The sequence below is a fragment of the Crocuta crocuta genome, unplaced genomic scaffold (assembly GCF_008692635.1).
Source record: "Crocuta crocuta isolate KB4526 unplaced genomic scaffold, BGI_CrCroc_1.0 scaffold197, whole genome shotgun sequence".
Classification (NCBI taxonomy): domain Eukaryota; kingdom Metazoa; phylum Chordata; class Mammalia; order Carnivora; family Hyaenidae; genus Crocuta; species Crocuta crocuta.
The window spans coordinates 1,320,952-1,339,614 of record NW_027532002.1 but is presented as its reverse complement, the minus strand read 5'-3'; the positions used below and the strand labels follow the sequence as shown (position 1 = coordinate 1,339,614).

At 39.9% G+C, this 18,663-nt stretch overlaps 1 protein-coding gene across 4 annotated transcripts in view; it reads right to left on the bottom strand.

The window, feature by feature from the left end:
- The window catches only part of AOAH (acyloxyacyl hydrolase), a 165,617-nt gene that overhangs the window by 42,934 nt on the left and 104,020 nt on the right, over window positions 1-18,663 (bottom strand). For all 4 annotated transcript variants that reach the window (XM_077775418.1, XM_077775419.1, XM_077775421.1 and 1 more), the window contains one exon: window positions 5,693-5,775. In XM_077775418.1, the coding sequence (XP_077631544.1) occupies window positions 5,693-5,775 (83 nt within the window). The remainder of the gene's footprint in view (window positions 1-5,692; window positions 5,776-18,663) is intronic.

Here is an 18,663-nt window from a genome sequence, read left to right as displayed (position 1 = left end):
GATTAAAGCTCAAATCTGGTTTGCAGCAAAGGGATTGAGGTGGGATTGGGTAGGTGAGGCTGCGACACGTGTCCTGTGGCAGCGTGCTAAAATTCTCCAAGTTTCTTATCTATATACTTCCAGGTAGTCCCCTGCTCCCACTTCTGGTGTGTGGGAGAGCAAGCACAGGAGTGCAGAGAGAGGGGTGGCCTCGCACCGTATGGGGGATCGGGCCTGGAAAACAAAATTCCTGGAAGCACTTTTGACTTTCTGAAAACAAAACAAACCCAAATAGGTGTTTACACCTAAGGTTTTGCTACACCTGCAGAATCAAAGTGAGGAAGGCTGCCAGTGAAAGACGGTAGTCAAGTCTCCTTGGGAAACTGTGGAGATGCCATGTGTGGCCCAGGAACCAGCTGGTCAGAGCGCCCCCTCTGCAGGCTGTGTGCTGTGGCCCTGGGGACCCAGGGGCTGGGATTTGTGTGTCTTTTAAAGCAGATGAGTCTTGTTTATTTTGGAGGTGGGTGACTTATGAATTTTTATTTACTTAATACACGTTGAATACTTCTTTAACATTTGTTTTCTTCTACTTTTATTTTAAAATGAAGTGTTATCTTGCCATTCGTGGCTTTTGCCCACTGTGGAGGTATTCAGGTTGGCAAAGGATCACTGTGTGTGCTTCCTGTCTCTTCAAAGGCTAAATGTAACTCTTGAGAGTTTTTCGAGTTTATAAGAAAAAAAGTGTGTCAGGTTGACACACAAGCCAAGGAAAGGGTATTGGGAAGGCATGTGTAAGGTGGCGGGAGGTTGGCTCTACTGGATGTGTGAATGGGGGCAATGAGGTCAGGCAAAGACAGTGAGGGCTGAATAAAAGCTAGCGTTCATTGACTCTTCACTGAGCATGAGGCCCTGAAGCCCAATGCCATGGAGCATGGGTATGAGAGGTAGTTTTGGCATCCATGCTTGCCTCACTAGACTCCCAGGTGGATACTGATTGGCTACCTTCTGAGAAGTGATCATCTTTGAAAGTTCTCATCTGCTTCTCTACCTTCTAGAATGTTCTAGAGCTCCCAGCTCAACCAGTCAAGGCTTGTTCTCCAGCATCTATCACCCCACAGCTTCCAGCCTTTGCCCCACCCATCCTCAGGGGTCTTCACTGCCTCACCCTCAGCTCTCACTCCCCTCCACCCCAATCCTGCGCTTGTCCTACTTTCCTCCGTCCTTGAGGGAGGAGCCTAGCCCCCTGCCCGGGTGGCACCCAGTTCCAGTTGCCCAGGGCTCCCTCAAAATTCAGCCTATTTCTCCTCTGTCCCTGGCCCCAGCTCCCCTCAGTCAGTCTCAGACCTGCTGTCCACCAGGCTCCAAAATTTCCCACTCTTATCCGTCGCTCAGCCTTTTCTTCTCAGAGGAAGTCCTCTTTTTCTGTGAGATTTTCCAGGTCTAGCCGGCTGCCCTTCACCCATGACCTCTCTGCCCACTGCTGTCGTGAGGAGCCTGGAGACCCAACTCCAGATGCCCCCTCGTTCTGTCCTTACACTCTGGGGGCAATAGGCCTTCCCATCAGAGGCATGCATCTTTTAAATGTATTTTTGTGTTTTCAAACCTACCTTTTTTTTAAAAGAAACAATGTACATTGAAAAAGTGACTTTTTTTTTTTAAATGCTGAGGAAATAATAGGACAGGTGGTAGGTGGAGTTAGCAATGATGATGGACATTTAGGAAGCACTACATTTTCCCCAGTCAACCTTATAATAACCCCATGAAGTTCAGGTATGGCCTGTTATTATCCCCGTGGTGCAAAGTGGGCCCCATCTGGGGTTTGTGATGAATTCTGCAATGTCATGTGATGTAGTTTAAAAATTGCCTTTATTGGAGAAGGGGCAAACATACAAGCCAGGGCTTGTTCCCTGAACCCCATCACCCACTGACTTTGGGTACAACCTTTCCCTCAGCAAAATAGGGTGAAGGCGACCTCCTGGGGCTAGCTTGTTGCCTAGGCAACCCAGAACGACATCCCAGGTCATCTTTGGCAATTGTGTGCATTGAACCATGGCCCACATTCTATAGATGCGGAAACAGGCCAGGGAAATTAAACCATTGGTCCAACTCACACACCAATTCCAGGGCCTAAATTCAAAACCAGTCTACTAGTTTACACGGCAAAGAAACGAGATGATTTTAGGAAGCACCAAGAGTGGGATACTTCTGCCATCTGTTCTCTGGGAGTTGCTTTGCATCTTGGAGAAGTGAGGTGACGATCTGTGAGGAGCCAGCCACCCATGAGGTGTATTGACCCTTTCCCTCTTCCCTACAAGGCCCCTTCCCCCAGGCCCTTTGGACATGCTGGGAGCTGTAGGAGTTAGCTGCAGAGGTCCTTTGCCCATTGTAAAGATTTAGCTGGAGGGCTTGCTTGGGAATTAGTACCCAAATGAAAGATGACTTCGACATTTTACATCTTAAAATGCTTTACCATCACTGGCAATGGTTCACGGTGGAGGTGAACCAGACATTTTCCAGATCTGGTTCAGAAACCTCAGGATGAAACTAAGAGCTGTTTCTTTAATTCTTAGTACAATTTTTAAGGAAGTCTTTAATATTCCATTCAGCTCTTTCTTCTCATTGCTCCCTTCTCTCTCTCTCTCTCTTTCCACCACCAGCCCCCTCGCTGGTTCTGAAAAATAAGTGTAGCCATAAATATGCAGGGCGTAGAAGGCTGACTTTTCCTATACCCAATAAAAATCCTGGGGAGTAATTGAAATAACTTGGCACAGCTAGTCAGGTTACATTCTGCATAATAGCAAAAGAAAACCCATAGTGAGGAAAAGCTACAGTAAATAGGAAGAAAGGCTGGAAGTAAAACCAGAACATTAAATAATGAGTAATTATGAGGAACTAAAACAATAACAACAGCAGCAATAAGAACGCTTTTAGAATTACATCCTTAGAAAAGTAGTCAAGACGCATCTTCGAAGAAGTTATACCAGACAAAGTATACATTCTAGGCATTTTTAAGGATTGCAGATTTAAAGAAAAGGAAGAAAATAAGCCCCGTCCCCCCGTACACTCTGGCACCTATTTATTAGACTTAAGTCTGATAGAAGGCATAGGTTTTGATCCCATTTTGACACACCTGGGTTTTTTTTCATGATTAGGCTTCCTGCCCATCTTTTTCCCCACTTTATCTTCACAATCTGAATTTTAAAGGAATGCTGTCAAGACAGCATACCACAAAAGGAGAAACATCTACTACAAATTGTACTTTGTATTTTTTGGAGCATCTTCCTTTGGTCTTCTTGATTTTACAACAGATCGCTGCATTCATTGTGGGTAGAAAGTAACGTTGAGTTGACAGGTCTGGGGCACGGGAGAGGGAAATGCTGGTGTCGTGGGCACAGGGAGAGTGCACCTTACAGAGCCCTATTTCTTATTCCTGCTTTGCCCTGCCCCCCTTGGCTACAGGATCCCAGGCAAGCTCTTCATGCTTCCTATATTCACTTTCTTTCTAGGTGTGTGTGTGTTTTTAAAGGTTATTTCTATGTAAAAATAAAATCTTTAGGAAACAGAAAAGTAAAAAAAACAAGTGATCATCCATAATTGATCAAGCACAATGATTTTGGTATCTTCTATGATCTTCTTATGTGAAGCTAGTTTTTTCTTTTACTTAAAAAATATATATTATAGTAGGGGCTCCTGGGTGGTTCAGTTGGTTAAGCATCCGACTTCGGCTCAGATCATGATCTCACTGTTTGTGGGTTCGAGCTCCGCATCTGTGCTGACAGCTCAGAGCCTGGAGCCTCCTTCAGATTCTGTCTCTCCCTCTCGCTCTGCCCCTCCCCTGCTTGCAGTCTGCTTCTCTCTATCAAAAATAAATACACAGTTTTAAAAATTTTTTTAAAAATAAAATAATAAAAATAAATAAAAAATATAGTAGATTAAAATTTACCATCCAATTTTGTATCCTGATTTTTCTTTTGGCAGTGTTTTGTCTTCCTAAATAAAAATATATGTCTTCCTCACCATCATTTTTTAGAGCGCATGATATTGAGCACAGGTGTTTTTGTTCTTTGTTTCTTTACCATCTACTTTGACAGAGAGCTTTTGACAGCTTTGGGGCTGTTTGATTATCTCATTGAAGGAAAAGAGAAAGTGTAAGGGGCTATGTTCACTTTATATCTCTGATGATTCATAGCCAGGTTCAAGTCTAACTTTCCACTACATTGTCCATTGTGTTCATCTGCACAGAGGTGAGGCCAAGCTCTTTCTGTAGATCATCTCAGATCACAGACCAGTAACCATAGTACCTTTGTTGGTGTCTGAGTGTAGTGTGACAAGCTGGCTATAAATCCCAGTCCTGCAACTTTCTTTGTGATCCCAGGCAAGATTCTTGGTCTCTGTATATCTCTGTTTTCTCAGCTGTTACAGTGTGGATGTCTATCATTATACTTCCTCGATTCTGAGAAATACGCTTTAACACATTTGATATTGAGTTGAATGCTGCAATCAATGTGTACACTGTAATTCTTCTTTCCTTTTTCCTCCCTCAACACTTCCCTGAGCTATTATAGTCAGTGGCATCATAGAACTGAAGAAATATACTGATACTTGCCTTACAGTTTGTTGAAAAAAATTAGCTGAAATATTACATGTAAAGTATTCTTAGCACTTGCTAAAAGAGTAATAAATAGCAACTATTATTTTATTAGTAAGAAAACTTATAATGTTCTTAGAATAGTGAAACATCTATTCTGTGTAGAATATGTAGGATAAGACATACATTATTTGCAGGTCATATATTTAGTTAAAACTAGTACTGCCTGGAAAATGCCTTAGTACTCTTGAGAATTAGAGATGGCACAGTGATCCGCAAATAGGTTTAACTTTATGTGCCAAGTCTAATATGTTGATGGTGATTGTCAGACGTGCTGTGTTGTAGGAATTGCTGAGGCAGAATCTGGGTATAGCAGAGAGGAGTGTCAAGGTTGATTAGTAATATCTTAGGAAGATGGAGTGGCAACACACACTCTTAAGTGTCTGCCATCTCTACATTACAGTGTCACAAGACATTACTTGGAAATTCATTTGGCATTAGCCAGGCATTGGTCATCAATCAGGGACTTCACCGAAATCTTGTGGCAGTGGAATGTCTCTGGGTTCAAGGTGGCAGCTGAGAATGACACAGGTGAGAGGCAAGGACACTGATGTCCCAGGAAACATGGGAAACTGATAGAGACCTACAAGTCTCCACTAAACTCTGAAAATACGTTCATTTTCTTAACGGCTTTAGGGATTTCAGCCACAAACACAGCCATTTTTCTTAAAACTCCATCCTAGTAGAAATGTGGGAGACTTTGCACCCAGGGGAAGGGCAGAGCCTTTGCAATGATCTTGGTTTTATGCAGCCTTTGTTCTGCTAATGCTTGTTTAAGTCTTGCCTCCTGAGCCTTGAATGCCCTGTGCCTTAGCCTTCCTAGAACCTTGCTTGTGGATAACTGACCTGCTCCCTTGCCTTGGTGTACGCCTTCAGCACATCTTATTCTTTCTCTCCTCTGCTGTGGGTAAGATGCTGTAGTTGAAGGGCCCTGGTGCTGGAAAAGGAGACTGTTCATTTTATTAGGTGGCCCTTGTTTCCTAACTCGAAGCTTTTGTGGCACTGATGAGATAAAATCAATCATTAAAGGCACACTGCTGAAGGCTTCAATGGACAGCTACATACCATTTCTTGAAATATTCTGGTAGTCTCTGTGATTGCAGCGGTTTCTTTTCCGTAAGCGAAGGTAAATAGAATTTTCTTTAATTCTGAAACAAATACATATGTGTATATTTAATATCAGGACATTCACATGATTAAGCTCAAAAACCTTGACTTTATTATGATTTTTCAAAATGGGTGGTTCAAATGAGCTCAGAAAATCAAATCTCTGCACACATGTTTTCTCTAAACTGTCAATACGTTATTAAGAGTTGTGGGGTGCCTGGGTGGCTCAGTCAGTGACAGCTTGGAGTCTGGAGATTGCTTTGGATTCTGTGCCTCTCTCTCTGCCCCTCCCCTGCTCATACTCTGTCTTTCTCTCTCTCTCAAAAATAAACATTAAAAAATTTAAAAAAAGAGTTGTTACAAATAGCAGTCCTATAAAATGCTCTGCATCAATGTAGTAAGATTAAACTTTCTCACTTTTGTGAAGACCTCCAGAGTCATCCCTTTCTAATCTTTTTACCAAGAGCTACTCTAAATTTCTTGAGCAATGGTCATCTTAACAACTGTGTCATTTTTAAAATTTTATTCAGTTTTTAATTTTTTTCCTAGACGTTTGTTTTTTTAAAAAATACAATTATACTACCTTTAAATGCCAGCAGTTATTNGAGGATTAGGAGGAACTTAATGGAGGGCCATGGGGGAGAAGAAAGGGAAAACAGTTTTTAATTTTAATTCCAGTAGAGTTAACATACAGGATTATATTAGTTTCAGGTGTGCAATGTAGTGATTCAGCGATTCTATGCATTGTTCAGTGATTCTGAACCTGACCTTGTTCCCTTTCTTCTTTTGGTGGCTATGAAGCTGTGGCACATACCCTTCTTGTCCTTCAGATCTATCTCCCCCTTCATTTTAACAGAAGTTTTAGGAGGACGTGAGGATGTCACAGTGATGACTGCTTTACCCAGCTTCCCTTACAGCTGCAATTGGTCACTTCACTAATTTCTGGACAATTAGATAAAAGTAGAAGTATCCAATTTCTGGGAATATTTCTTAGGAGACAATTGACAGGTGACCTTTGCTCCTTCTTTATCCTCTTTCTTCATGTTGCTGTCCAGAATAGGCATGCTGCCATCTTGGACTATGGGGGTGTCTTCTTCACTGGGGAGGCAGAGGGGTGAGCTGCAAGAACCCTGGATCCTTGAGAACCAGTGCAGTTGAACTCTCATACTAGGACTGGACTCCACATCTCTGAAGCTTTACACGTGAGACAAATAAACTAAAATATTATTTTTTAACCACCCATATATTGAGTTTCTTTGTTACTTGTAGCTAAATCTAATACTAATGAACACAGAGTTTAGAGACAAATTTGCTACCAGTGTCAGCTTATAACTGCACATATTTTACATCATTTTCTTGACTTCTCTTTGTCCCATCTTTGATTTTCTATCTTCTCTTGCCAAGCTTTAATTTAAGTGTAATTTAATGTTATATCCTTTATACTTTTATAGGCTTCCCTAAAATCTTTTTGGAAACAAGAACAGGTATAGACTAATGAGTGATAATTAAACTCAGAAGTATTTGATTACTCCTCAAATGCTTGTATCTTTTCTTCATTATAATAACTTCATATCTCACAACCTTACATAAATCATCATTTATTTTTAAGTGGTATGTGAGTCTCACTTATTGTATTATAGTGCTTGCCAACCGTCTCAGTGTTTCAGAAAGGTAAACATGTATCAGGTTGTGCACTTGGGATGCACTGAAGGAGTATTCTTTTTGAAGCCTGAGAAAACTAATGATAACATTTTTTGATAGAAGAGCAAGATGTCTGAGGAGTATTTAAAGTATGAGAATTTTGAGGCAAATGGTTCATTTTGTTTTTAAAAATCAAAGCAACCCATGCATATAATTTTGAAAAGTCAAATTTGTTTTACTTGGGTGATGTTTAATGAGCCATACTATGTTCCAGGGACTGCTCTAGGCACCTGAATCATATTGGTAAATGAAGAAGATGAACACCACTGCCCTTGTATTATTGAAATTCTATCAGGAAAAGAACACTAAGCATCCTGATTGAACAAATTAGAGAGGATGCTAGCAGGCAGTGAGTGCTATGAAAAAAAAAGGAGGCAGGGAAAATAGGGTTAGAGTGGTCAGAGCCAGCCTCACCAAAATGGTAAATGTAAGCAAAGACAGTTGAACTATATATGTCTATAAAGCTTATAATGATTAACAGCAATCCCACACTCCTCTAGCCTCTACATTTCTCCATTCCCAGAGGCTACTAATTACAGCCTTAACTGACTCTTTGGGTATTTTCTTTCTTATCTCTAAATAACATACTTTCAAGTCCACTTCTTGATTTGTACTCTATTTACTTCCCACCATGGATAAGAGGGTTCAGCTATTCACAATTGATGTATGATTGCTTTCTCTTCCTTTCTAAATTCTTTTGTTTCCCTGGAGTTAATAGTTGCCTTTTGTTTGCCTAATTTTCTAAGTATTTATCATCTATTTACCCTAAAGTTTTTTACAGTTGTTTGATTCCCTTTCAATATGCTGTATTGAATATATTGAATAGTTTATTCATTTTATCTTGCAGAAATCTCTCCTGAAACCTCCTGGCCTGCTTACTAGGGACGTGCTGCCCTCTCACCCTGGTGCTCACTAGATAATCTGAGAGCCCTCATCTTCATCATCCCAGAGATTCTTTTCACCTCTTCCTGGCTTAGGAGATCTATTTTCTAGAAGACCACATTTTTATCGTTTGTGATGAAGAATATTTTTAAGTAACTTTTGAAGGATGTGGGGAAAGTAACATTTTTTTATCATTTTTATATCTAAAAATGTTTCTATTTTTTGACTTGGTGAGGTATAAGGTGGTCCCAGAAACAGCTTATACCATATGTATGAGCATAAAGAAGGTAAAAAAAATTAAAAACATATATGAGGTTAATAAGACTTGTTGGGGTAAAACTTGAAGTAAAGAAGTAGCAGTGTTCACTTGGTCTCTGAACTCTTATTATCTCATAAAAAAAGAGAGACAGAGCATGACTGGGGGAGGGACAGAGAGAGATTGAGATACAGAATCCGAAGCAGCCTCCAGGCTCTGAGCTGTCAGCACAGATCCCGATGCGGGATTTGAATTCACAAACTGAAAGATCATGACCTGAGCCGAAGTTGGATTTTCAACCAGCTGAGCCACCCAGGCACCCCTAGAAAGGTGTTTTAGACAGGACATAGCTAGATCAGACATATCTAGGACAGCTTACTTTTAGGGAAAGATGGTTTTGGTGTTTATGAGTCACTATGTAACAATAATAATAGATTTATGGTCTAGGAGGTTATTTGTTAAATAGGAGGAGTACCAAACATAATGAATCATCTTCTTGCTAGGGAATCAATAGAAGAAGGAAATAAGCCTCCAAGACCATCAGAGTTTGTCTTTCATTGACTGGTGTGGTAGATTAAAGATGGCCTCATTATCTTTGACACTCTTACCCTTAAATCTTGGCTGTTATGTGACTTTTTGACCAACGGGGTATGTTAGAAGTGATTCTATGCCAATTATGGCCTGGTTTTTAAGAAACCTGGCAACTTTGGTCTCTTGAAGTCCTGATTTGCCATGTAAGAAGCCTGACTATCCTGCTGGAAACCATGTAAAAAGATACTACAATGGAAATAACCAAAATGTCCTTCAAAAGGTGAATGGTATATCCATACAATGGACTGCTATTCAGCAGTAAAAAGAAAAGAGCTATCAAGTCATGAAAAGACATGGAGGAACCTTAAATGCATATTGCTGAGTGAAAGAAGCCAACATGAAAATGCCACATTCTGTATGATTCCAACTAGATGACACTCTGGAAAAAGGCAAAACCACGGAGACTATAAAAGATAAGTGGTTTCCAGGGATTTAGGGAGAGAGAGGAGGGATTAATAAATGGAGCATAGGGTTTTTGGGGGGGGAAGGGCAGTGGTACTGATATATGATACTGTAGTCATGGATACATGCCATTATGATTTGTCAAAACCCATGGAAGGTTCAACATAAAGAATACACCCTTAAGTAAACTGTAGGCTTTAGTTAATGGCAAACCATAAGGGATTCTAAAATACTGAGAACAGACTGAGGGTTAATGGGGGTGGGGGAGAGGGGAAAGTGGGTGATGGACATTGAGGAGGGCACTTGTTGGGATGAGCACTGGGTGTTGTATGGAAACCAATTTGGGACTAAATTATATTTAAAAAGAAAAATATATAAATATATATTTGGTTCTTCATTTATAACCACACTAATGTATCACACTAATGCAAGTTGTTGATAATAGGCAAAATTGAGGAGGAGATGACAGAGTATATAGAAACTCTGTAACTTCTGCTCAGTTTTTCTCTGTATCTAAAACTGTTCAGAAATTAAAGTCTTTTTTTTAAAGGCCCTATCTGGAAAGGAAGCGGGACCCAGCTAACCCCAGTATTCTAACTCTCCTTCTCAAGCATCAGTTACGTGAGTGAAGCCATATTGAAATATTTAACCCAACCACTAGGTAAATACCATCAAGTAACCATACTCAATATCACATGGAGAGGAAGACTTGGCCAGTCACACTCTTCCTGAATTACTGATACCCTAAACCGTGAGATGTAATGAAAATGGTGGTTGTTTTAAGCCTCTAAAGTTTGGATTATTTTGTTACACAACAATAGTTAACCAGAACAGATGGTTATAGAATTCTAGGTTAAAATCATTTTCCCTCAGAAATTTGAAGCTATCAGTTCATTGGCACCCAGCCTCCCCGTGTTGTTGTCTGAAGCTGCTCTGTGCCTCAATCCTTTGAAAGCCTGCAGTAGCATCTGTTCAAGAGTTCTAAAATGTGATGACAGGCTTGCGGTGGCTCTATTTGCATTCACAGTATTAGTCACCGATGGACCTTTTCAACCTGGAAATTCACATCTGTCAGTTCTGAGAGACATTCTTGAATTACTCCATTGATGATTCCTTCCTTTATTTTTTCCTGAGAACTCTTATTACTTGTATATTGGGTCAGCTGGACAGGTCTTCTAATATTCCTAGTTTTTCTGCCCTATTTTCCATCTCTTTGTCTTTTGTTCTATTTTTCTGGAGGATATCCTCAACTTCATCTTTAATCCTTTTATGAAAACTATCTTGTACCACTAGCGTAACTTCCAAATGATATTTCTTGTTCTTGAGTATTTATTTTTAGCATAATGTTCTTGTGACATGAATGAAATATCTTCTCTTATCTTTTTGGAGGTACTAATTCTAGTTATTTTTATAAGATATTAGAGTCTAAAAAATTTTTCTTCCTTACAAAATAGAGCAATCATTTATTTTCCTGAAGTTGCTTTTTCTCTTTTTGTGTTGATCCTGAATTGTTTGGTGGCTTGTTGTATTTAAAAGTGAAAACTGGTTAAAAACTTAAAACTGATTGGAAAGTGGACCTCTGGGTGTGGCATGTTGACTCTACTCCTCCCTGTAGCATGGGCTGGCAGGGACTTTCTCAGGGTAGCCCTGCTGTCAGTGTCTGGGGCTTTCTTCCCAGGAATGTGCAAACTCCCTACGGAAGGATCTTCTTGTCTCCAACCAGGTTGCCAGCACTCTGGGGCTACGGGTGGCTGGTCCTCTGCATTCAGCATGCATGTGGAGTGGGGTGTTCCTCTCCTCACTTATGTCTGGTGTCCCTCAGTCCAGAAGCTTTTGCCATTAGCATCGCTGGAGAATAATAAACCTCTAGACTTATACCAGAGTAAGGAGAGTAAGCTGCAGAGTAAGCTGCCCACCTGTGTGAAGGTTGGGAAAGAGTCTCAGGATCTAACCACTTCTTTGGCAGTCTTTCAGCTGACCCTTGTTTTTACTCTCACCTGCATTTCTAGAGCTACCAAATACAGCCAATCCTCAAATCTTCTGGGGACTGTGCAGTATAAACCAGGTTGCTTCTCTACATTCCTCCCTATTGGCTCAGGATGTAGCTTTCTGAGTTGACTAAGTCAGTTACCACTTGTTCTACTTTCTGGCTTCCAACATTTTGTGGCTATTGGCTCTTCTTGTTCTCTTTGTCCTTGAGGACAGATTCATTTACTGTCCTTTTAGTGGGGTTTCTCAAGGGACAGAAGTAAAATGCTTTGCTCAATCTGCTATCTTACCCAGAAGCCTGAAATGAATACTTTATACTCTGCATCATTTATGCCCTCTGCCTTGACTATTTTATTATATTTTGAAAAAGCAGATGGGAAATGGACATTAGATCTGAGTTCAATGCTAAAATAATTTCACGGTCAATAACGAGGGGTTATTTTCCTTTGGGAAAGTAATTGTTACCAATATTTAGCCATAAATGTATTTTTGATAATTCTAAAAATGGAATTTATGTACCGAGATACTGTTTTGCTCATGACCTGCTCATGGAGAGCAAATAGTGTGGATATTAATATTATAGATACAGTTAGTTGCATCTTTCCTTACAAGAATACAAAATCTTTGCCTATTGGTGAATAGTTTCATTAATGTTTCTGACCAGAAATAGTATCTAGACTTTGGAGATTAAGGTTTTGGTACTAGGCATGAGCAAATGTTTCACATAATCAAAGATACTGTTTTCTTTCATCCCACCTCAAATGCATAGTCTGTCTTATAAATTCTAGGGATTGAATTTCTCATGGAGTGCTCAGGAATCCTAAGGAGACAGAAAAATCAATACAATATTTTCAGAAGCCTATTTTTGAGGTGATAACAGATTGAGAGTGCTTGATAGAAAGGTGAATTTGAATTAATAGGAAACACCAAGGATACTGTGCATAGTGAATTGTGATGAGCTTTCTGGTTTCGAATCCCCCCTCTTCTTGCTTCTCTATCTCTACTTGGACTCAGGTTTCCCAGGGTGACCTTCTGTTTTTCCCTTTGCCCCCTGTTGTACATCAAAACCAAGTCCAATGGGCTGGTAGAAGAGGTGATAGCCTCAGTGCTGTAGTTTGATGGCTGCAGAGAGAGAATTGGAAGGTTCTCTTCCTCCCACCTTCCCCAATGCCCAAGATGCTGGTGTCCTCAGTGTATGGGGCTGACTTGGAAGCATGCTATATTCAATTCCTGCTATGACCTGCTCTACCTACCCCAGCACCCAGGAAGTACAGGCATTTCATAAGAGGACACACTGGTCCACTTTTGATTTCTAACATCAATATTCAAAATAGGTAAATCTCACACAGAATGTCTACTGGTTGCTTTCCCCAACATGGGTGCAGGTAAAAACACACACATACAGACCACTTTCTCTGAAAGCCTTTTCATGACCCACCACCCCCATTACCATTTCACTATGACCAAATGGAAAACAAAATGAAACCAAGAAGAAAACCAAAAAATGGGCCTCAAGTATGATGCAGACAAATGAAATGAGTTGAATTTAGAACTGAAAAAAGTCATCACCTATGTTGACTCAAAGGAGAATGTACGTGGAGAAAGGCAACAGAACAGCTTCCCCAAAAGGCTTAGCATATCTGAGGTTTGGGGGATAAACCAAGTCTGATACCACGCAAGCAACAGTGATCTATCAGGTCCTGGTAAAGTTCCTGAGGCGATTTCTGACTCTCTGCAGAGCACTGTTGGTTTGGGTATTAAGTTCTGACACCCTAATTAAGTCGAATCACAGAGAATGAGACACAAAGAAGACTAGGGTGAAGAATACTAGTAGCAGGGGCAGTAAGAGATATATGGTAACATCTGATGTGAAGGGTTAGGGCAAGGGAGTGGATTAGGATAAAATTAAATAATTTAGAGACTGGACAAGCTTTACCCAGGGACCACTACTGCTGGGAAGTTTTAAGAAAAGTGTGAATAGTTTTCTTTCTGATGTGGGTGGAAGTCAGACCAGCATGGGGCCGGAGAGATGGATTAAAGAATTCTTAAAATTCCTTCTAGCCCTTTGATACTAGATCCCCGTGTAACCTCTAATTCACCACATCATGGAACAATGAAGATTTCAGCCTCAGAGAGAGATAAATGTGTAGCATATGACTCGTTGTGTATTCAGAGAGACTGGCAATGGGATAATTATGCAGGGGTGTATGCGCAGGGGTGAGGTTGGCTATAGAAGAGGTCCTAGGAGTTCAGACATGAAAAGATTAGTCAGACAGCATGATAGATTTTGAATTTGGAGCAGCAAATAATACAGGGAAATAGACTTCATGGGCATTGTGTTCAATAATTCATGAGCTGCGGTACTCAGACAAGGCTTCTTACCTGTTAAGTTAACCTCCCACTAAGGTTCCTTCCTGTGTCCTCTGAGCTTGGAGCAGCTATAACTGTTTCCTTCCTGGCTCTTCTTGGCCTCAGATTTGATTGTAGGCCACTGCATCAACATAAACATTAAACTCTGATAAACAGAGATTTAAGGTGTTGATGCCTATAAATGTAAAAAGATCACTTGTGATACACAAAAAGATTGTTTTAATAATATGAACAGCATTTCTCAAAGGATGCTGTGAAACACTAGTTTCTTGAAATGTATCTTTCTCATTAAATGCAGAGAGCAAGAGAGACAGAGAGATTGAGATTCTATATAGTTCTATGGTCAGTAAGTTTAGGAACTGTTTCATATTATACCTTGGAGATATAAAATTTTTTTTTTTGCCTTATTAAAGGCTCTAATAAGCCTTATACTGAATAAATGCCTTTCTCCTTATTCAAACCAGCATTTCCAAAACTTAGTTGCCCTAGGAATCTTTTAAAAAATATGTATGACATCTTGTGGAAGTAGTGTTTCACAGAGCAGTGTTTGAAGAATATTGATGAATTATTTCTGTGATGTCTATGTGAGCACTGAGATGGCCTAAAACCTCAGACTGAGTTGGTTATAGGAATTCTGCTAGAGAAATTTGGAGGCTGTTCATTGACTCTGACCAAGCTAGGTTGCAAAGTTCTATCGTTCTGGGCAACACTTCGCACTGAGGCTTGAGTTACCTATTATTGACCAAATTCACTTGTTAGCAGGTCTCTCATATGTTTTATTCCTTCTACCTGGCTACTGAGTTGATTATTTTACTTCAAAATTGTTATCTCCAATTTGTTGACTCTGTGGTTATTTTAATACTTTAATGAATTTTGCTAGTTTCTTGTGGAACATTTATTATGGGACACGCTTCGAAGTCCAAAGGCTTAAGTTACACTGATTTATTTTTACATGCATCACATCATGCAGCTGGTGATTCAATGCGTGCTGTTTATACTCCTTTTCCCTTATCCCTAGCATTTTCCCTGAAATGTTAATTCCTGCAAATCTGATTTGATTTAGGCAATCTGAGAAAATGTAAGGGAAGGAGGCTTATAGATTGTAAAGCACTCTACAAATGTAAAGTGATACCATTATAAGCTTATTCAGTAGTTCTTTTAGTGGGTACCTATTATGGTGCCACATAATGTGTCAGGGACTAGAGCTAGAGAACAAAGTCGAGCCTGATTCCTATACTCAAGATGCTCAGCGTCTGGGGTGGGGTGGGCAGAGTGGAGAGACAATAAATATGACATTGAGACTGAAGGAGCACAACAGAAGCCCAGGAGAGAATCATCCAGTCAGATGGGGGTTGGACTGAGGAGGCTGTGTAAAATGAACTGACCCCTGGGTGGTGAGTGTCAAGTATGAACAAAGGGTAACTAGATAAGACAAAGGTGAGTGTAAATGCTCATGAAGAGATGCTCAAACTCATTAGTAGTCAGGCTGCATATTATTAGAACAATAAAGCATTGTTAGCTTGCAAAACATTAAGAAGATGGACAGTCTTCAGCATTGGCAAGGATATGGGGAAACAAGTATTCTCCTGGACTATTTGTGAGGATATACATTGGGATAACCTTTTTTGAGGGATTATGAAAAATTAAAAATGTATACATTCAGATCTATCCTTTTTTCCTAAGGAAATTGTCAGATGTATTAATAAAGAGAACTGCAGAATGTTCATTATGGTGTTATTGGGTATCATGAGGATTTGGAACTGACTGTCCATCAGTACGATGCTATGAAATATCACGCAGAATTGTTCAAGAATGGAAAAGGCTTCGAGAAGTATTCTTAAAGCAAAGCATTAATTTACAGTATATTATGCACTGTTTAATGCCATTTATGGGGAGACTTTAATGAAATATTTATTTCTTTATGTATAGATTTATACATGTAATCACACAGAAGGTATCTGAACAAAATCACACTAAACTGATAATAGGGCTTTCTCCTGGGAAAGGGGGTGAAATTGGGGGAAGATTTGGCTTTTTACTATATATACCTCAGTATTTTTTGTAAGATGAAAATGTATTCATTATTTGAGCAATTAAATTAAACAGTGAAAATTTAGAAATGAGTGACATCAAGAGGGAAGTTTTGCAGGTGGAGAGCTTTGTCGGTACAGGGCAGGGAGAGGTGTTGGCTAGGAGTTACAGTGTCTACAGATGGTCCTTCCTGCCCCAAGGATGGTGCCTCCCTGAGCCTGCATTCCATCTTTTCTTGTTCTCTCCATCCTTCCTTGCTTCCTTTCTTCCTTCATCCACCTTTCTCTCCCTGATGGAACTTCCTCTCACTAACAGCATACTGTAGGATTTCTCATCTAAAAATGATCCCCCACTAGCTACCACTCCTTTTCTCTGCTCCCTTTAATGGGGATTTTTAAAACTTTTATTTATTTTAATGTTTATTTACTTATTTTTTAAATGTTTATTGATTTTTGAGAGAGAGAGAGAGAGACAGAGACAGAAAGGGAGAGACAGAGAGGGAGAGAGAGAGAGACAGAGAGAGAGAGAGAGAGAAGGGCAGAGGAAGAGGGAGACACAGAATCCAAAGCAGGCTCCAGGCACTGAGCTGTCAGCACAGAGCCCAATTGCAGGGGGCAGGGAAAGCTCAAACTCAGGAGACGAGATCATGACCTGAGCTGAAGTCAGGCAGTTAACCGACTGAGCTGCCCAGGTGTCCCAAAGGGAACTTATCAAATGAATTGTGGATGCTCACTTCCTTCATCACCTCCTGGAAACTACTCTCTGCAGTCAGGTTTCCATCTCTGCCCACTGAGACATCTCTGGCCAGTCTCCCCTGATCACCGCCCTGCATCCCCAGTGCTCTTTCTCTGGGCAGTCCTCCTCTCCTCTGGCAGCTTTTGGCTGAAGGTCACTTTACCTTTGGAAACACTTTCTTCTCTTGGTCTCTAGGCTACTGAACCCTTCTAGATTTCTCTATGTTGAGAGCTCTTCCTTCCTTCCTTTTTTTTTTTTTCTAAAGGTTTATTTATTTAGAGAAAGCATGAGCCAGGAGGGGCAGAGAGAGAGTAAGAGAGAGAATCCCAAGCAGGCTCTGCACTGTCAGCATGGAACCCCACCTGGGCTCAAACTCATGAACCGTGAGACCATGACTTGAGCTGAAGTCAAGAATCTCACCCTTAACCGATGTAGCCACCATGCACCCCGAGGACTATTCCTTCCTTATCTCGTCTTTCTGAACCTCTAAATGTTGGCGCCCCCCTCCCACCAGCTTCTATCCACAACCACATTTCTTTTTCACACTCACTGTCTACAACAGAAGTTCTCAGTTTGTTGCTCTCAGAAGCATTTGATACTCTTAAAATTACCGAGGAACCCGGAGAGATTTTCTTTATGTGAGTTATACCTCTCAATATTTATATGTTAGAAATTAAAACTTAGAAATTTAAAAGAATGTTTAATTAATTCGTTTAAAATAATAATAACAAACCCATTACCTGTTAACATAAGTAACATATTTTTTTCTGAAAAATATATATTTTCCAGTCCTTCCTCCAATTAGTGAGATAAAGGGCATCGTTGTACACTTTTGCAAATTTCTTTACTGTCTGACTTAAGACAGCCTGGGTTCTCATCTCTGCTTCTGCATTAAATCTGTTGTGATATGTTGTTTTGATGGAATTATATGAAGAAAATCTCATCTTCAACATACATGTAGTTGGAAAAGGGAGAAACAGTTTAATATCTTTAAAAAAAGTTTATTTATATTTAATTTTGAGAGAGAAAAAGAGAGAGAGCACAAGTGTGTGCACATGTGTACGTGCATGGGAGAGGAGTAGAGAGAGAAGGGGACAGAAGGTCTGAAGCGGGCTCCATGCTGACAACAGAGAGCCTGATGGCTGGACTTTAACTCAGGAACTGCAAGATTGTGACCTGAGCCAAAGACAGACCCTTAACTGACTGAGCCGCCCGGGGACCTCTACTTTTTTAGATAAAGCATGGACAGCCTCCTTTGATTCTATGCCAAAACTTGACACGTGGTATTTTTTTAAAGGATTGATTAGTCATCATGTGGAATCTGAAATTATATCAACGAGCATTTTACACCACATCACATTAAAATGCATTGGTCTATTTTGCACTTTGAATAGATCTTTTACCTATGCGTGGTTTTATATATGATCTACTGGTCATTTAGAAAATATTGGCTCACAGAGTTATGTGGATATTTTAAATGTTGAAACATTTTATGATATAATATTGAAAAATCATACATGTTGCTAGCACTACATATCAGAAAAGTTTTGAGTATTAGGAAGCTGTCAAGTTCATAATAGAAAATACAAGTTTTCAAAAATTCAAAATTTTCTTTGAAAGCTCAAAATTTATAATTAGCAATCAATACTGTCAGTTGTTTTCCTTGAAGGGCCTTTATTTCAGATACAGTATCTACCACATATCCAATCTGAATAGCTATAATTTATTTTCTAGTTCTTTTCAATAAAACCAGTGTTCCATGAAAAATTGACTAATTCAGCTCTCAACTCCCTCACAAAAGTGCTTTTTCTTAAGAAAACCATCATATTTTTGTTATGCAGCACAAGCGCTTTATGCATACCTCCCATTTCATACGATGAAATTATTAAAAAATCATGGACATACTTGAATAAAATTAATAATTTTTCTGCTAAATAGGGAAACTTTTCAGGGGAAGCTGTCCCCTACCCTC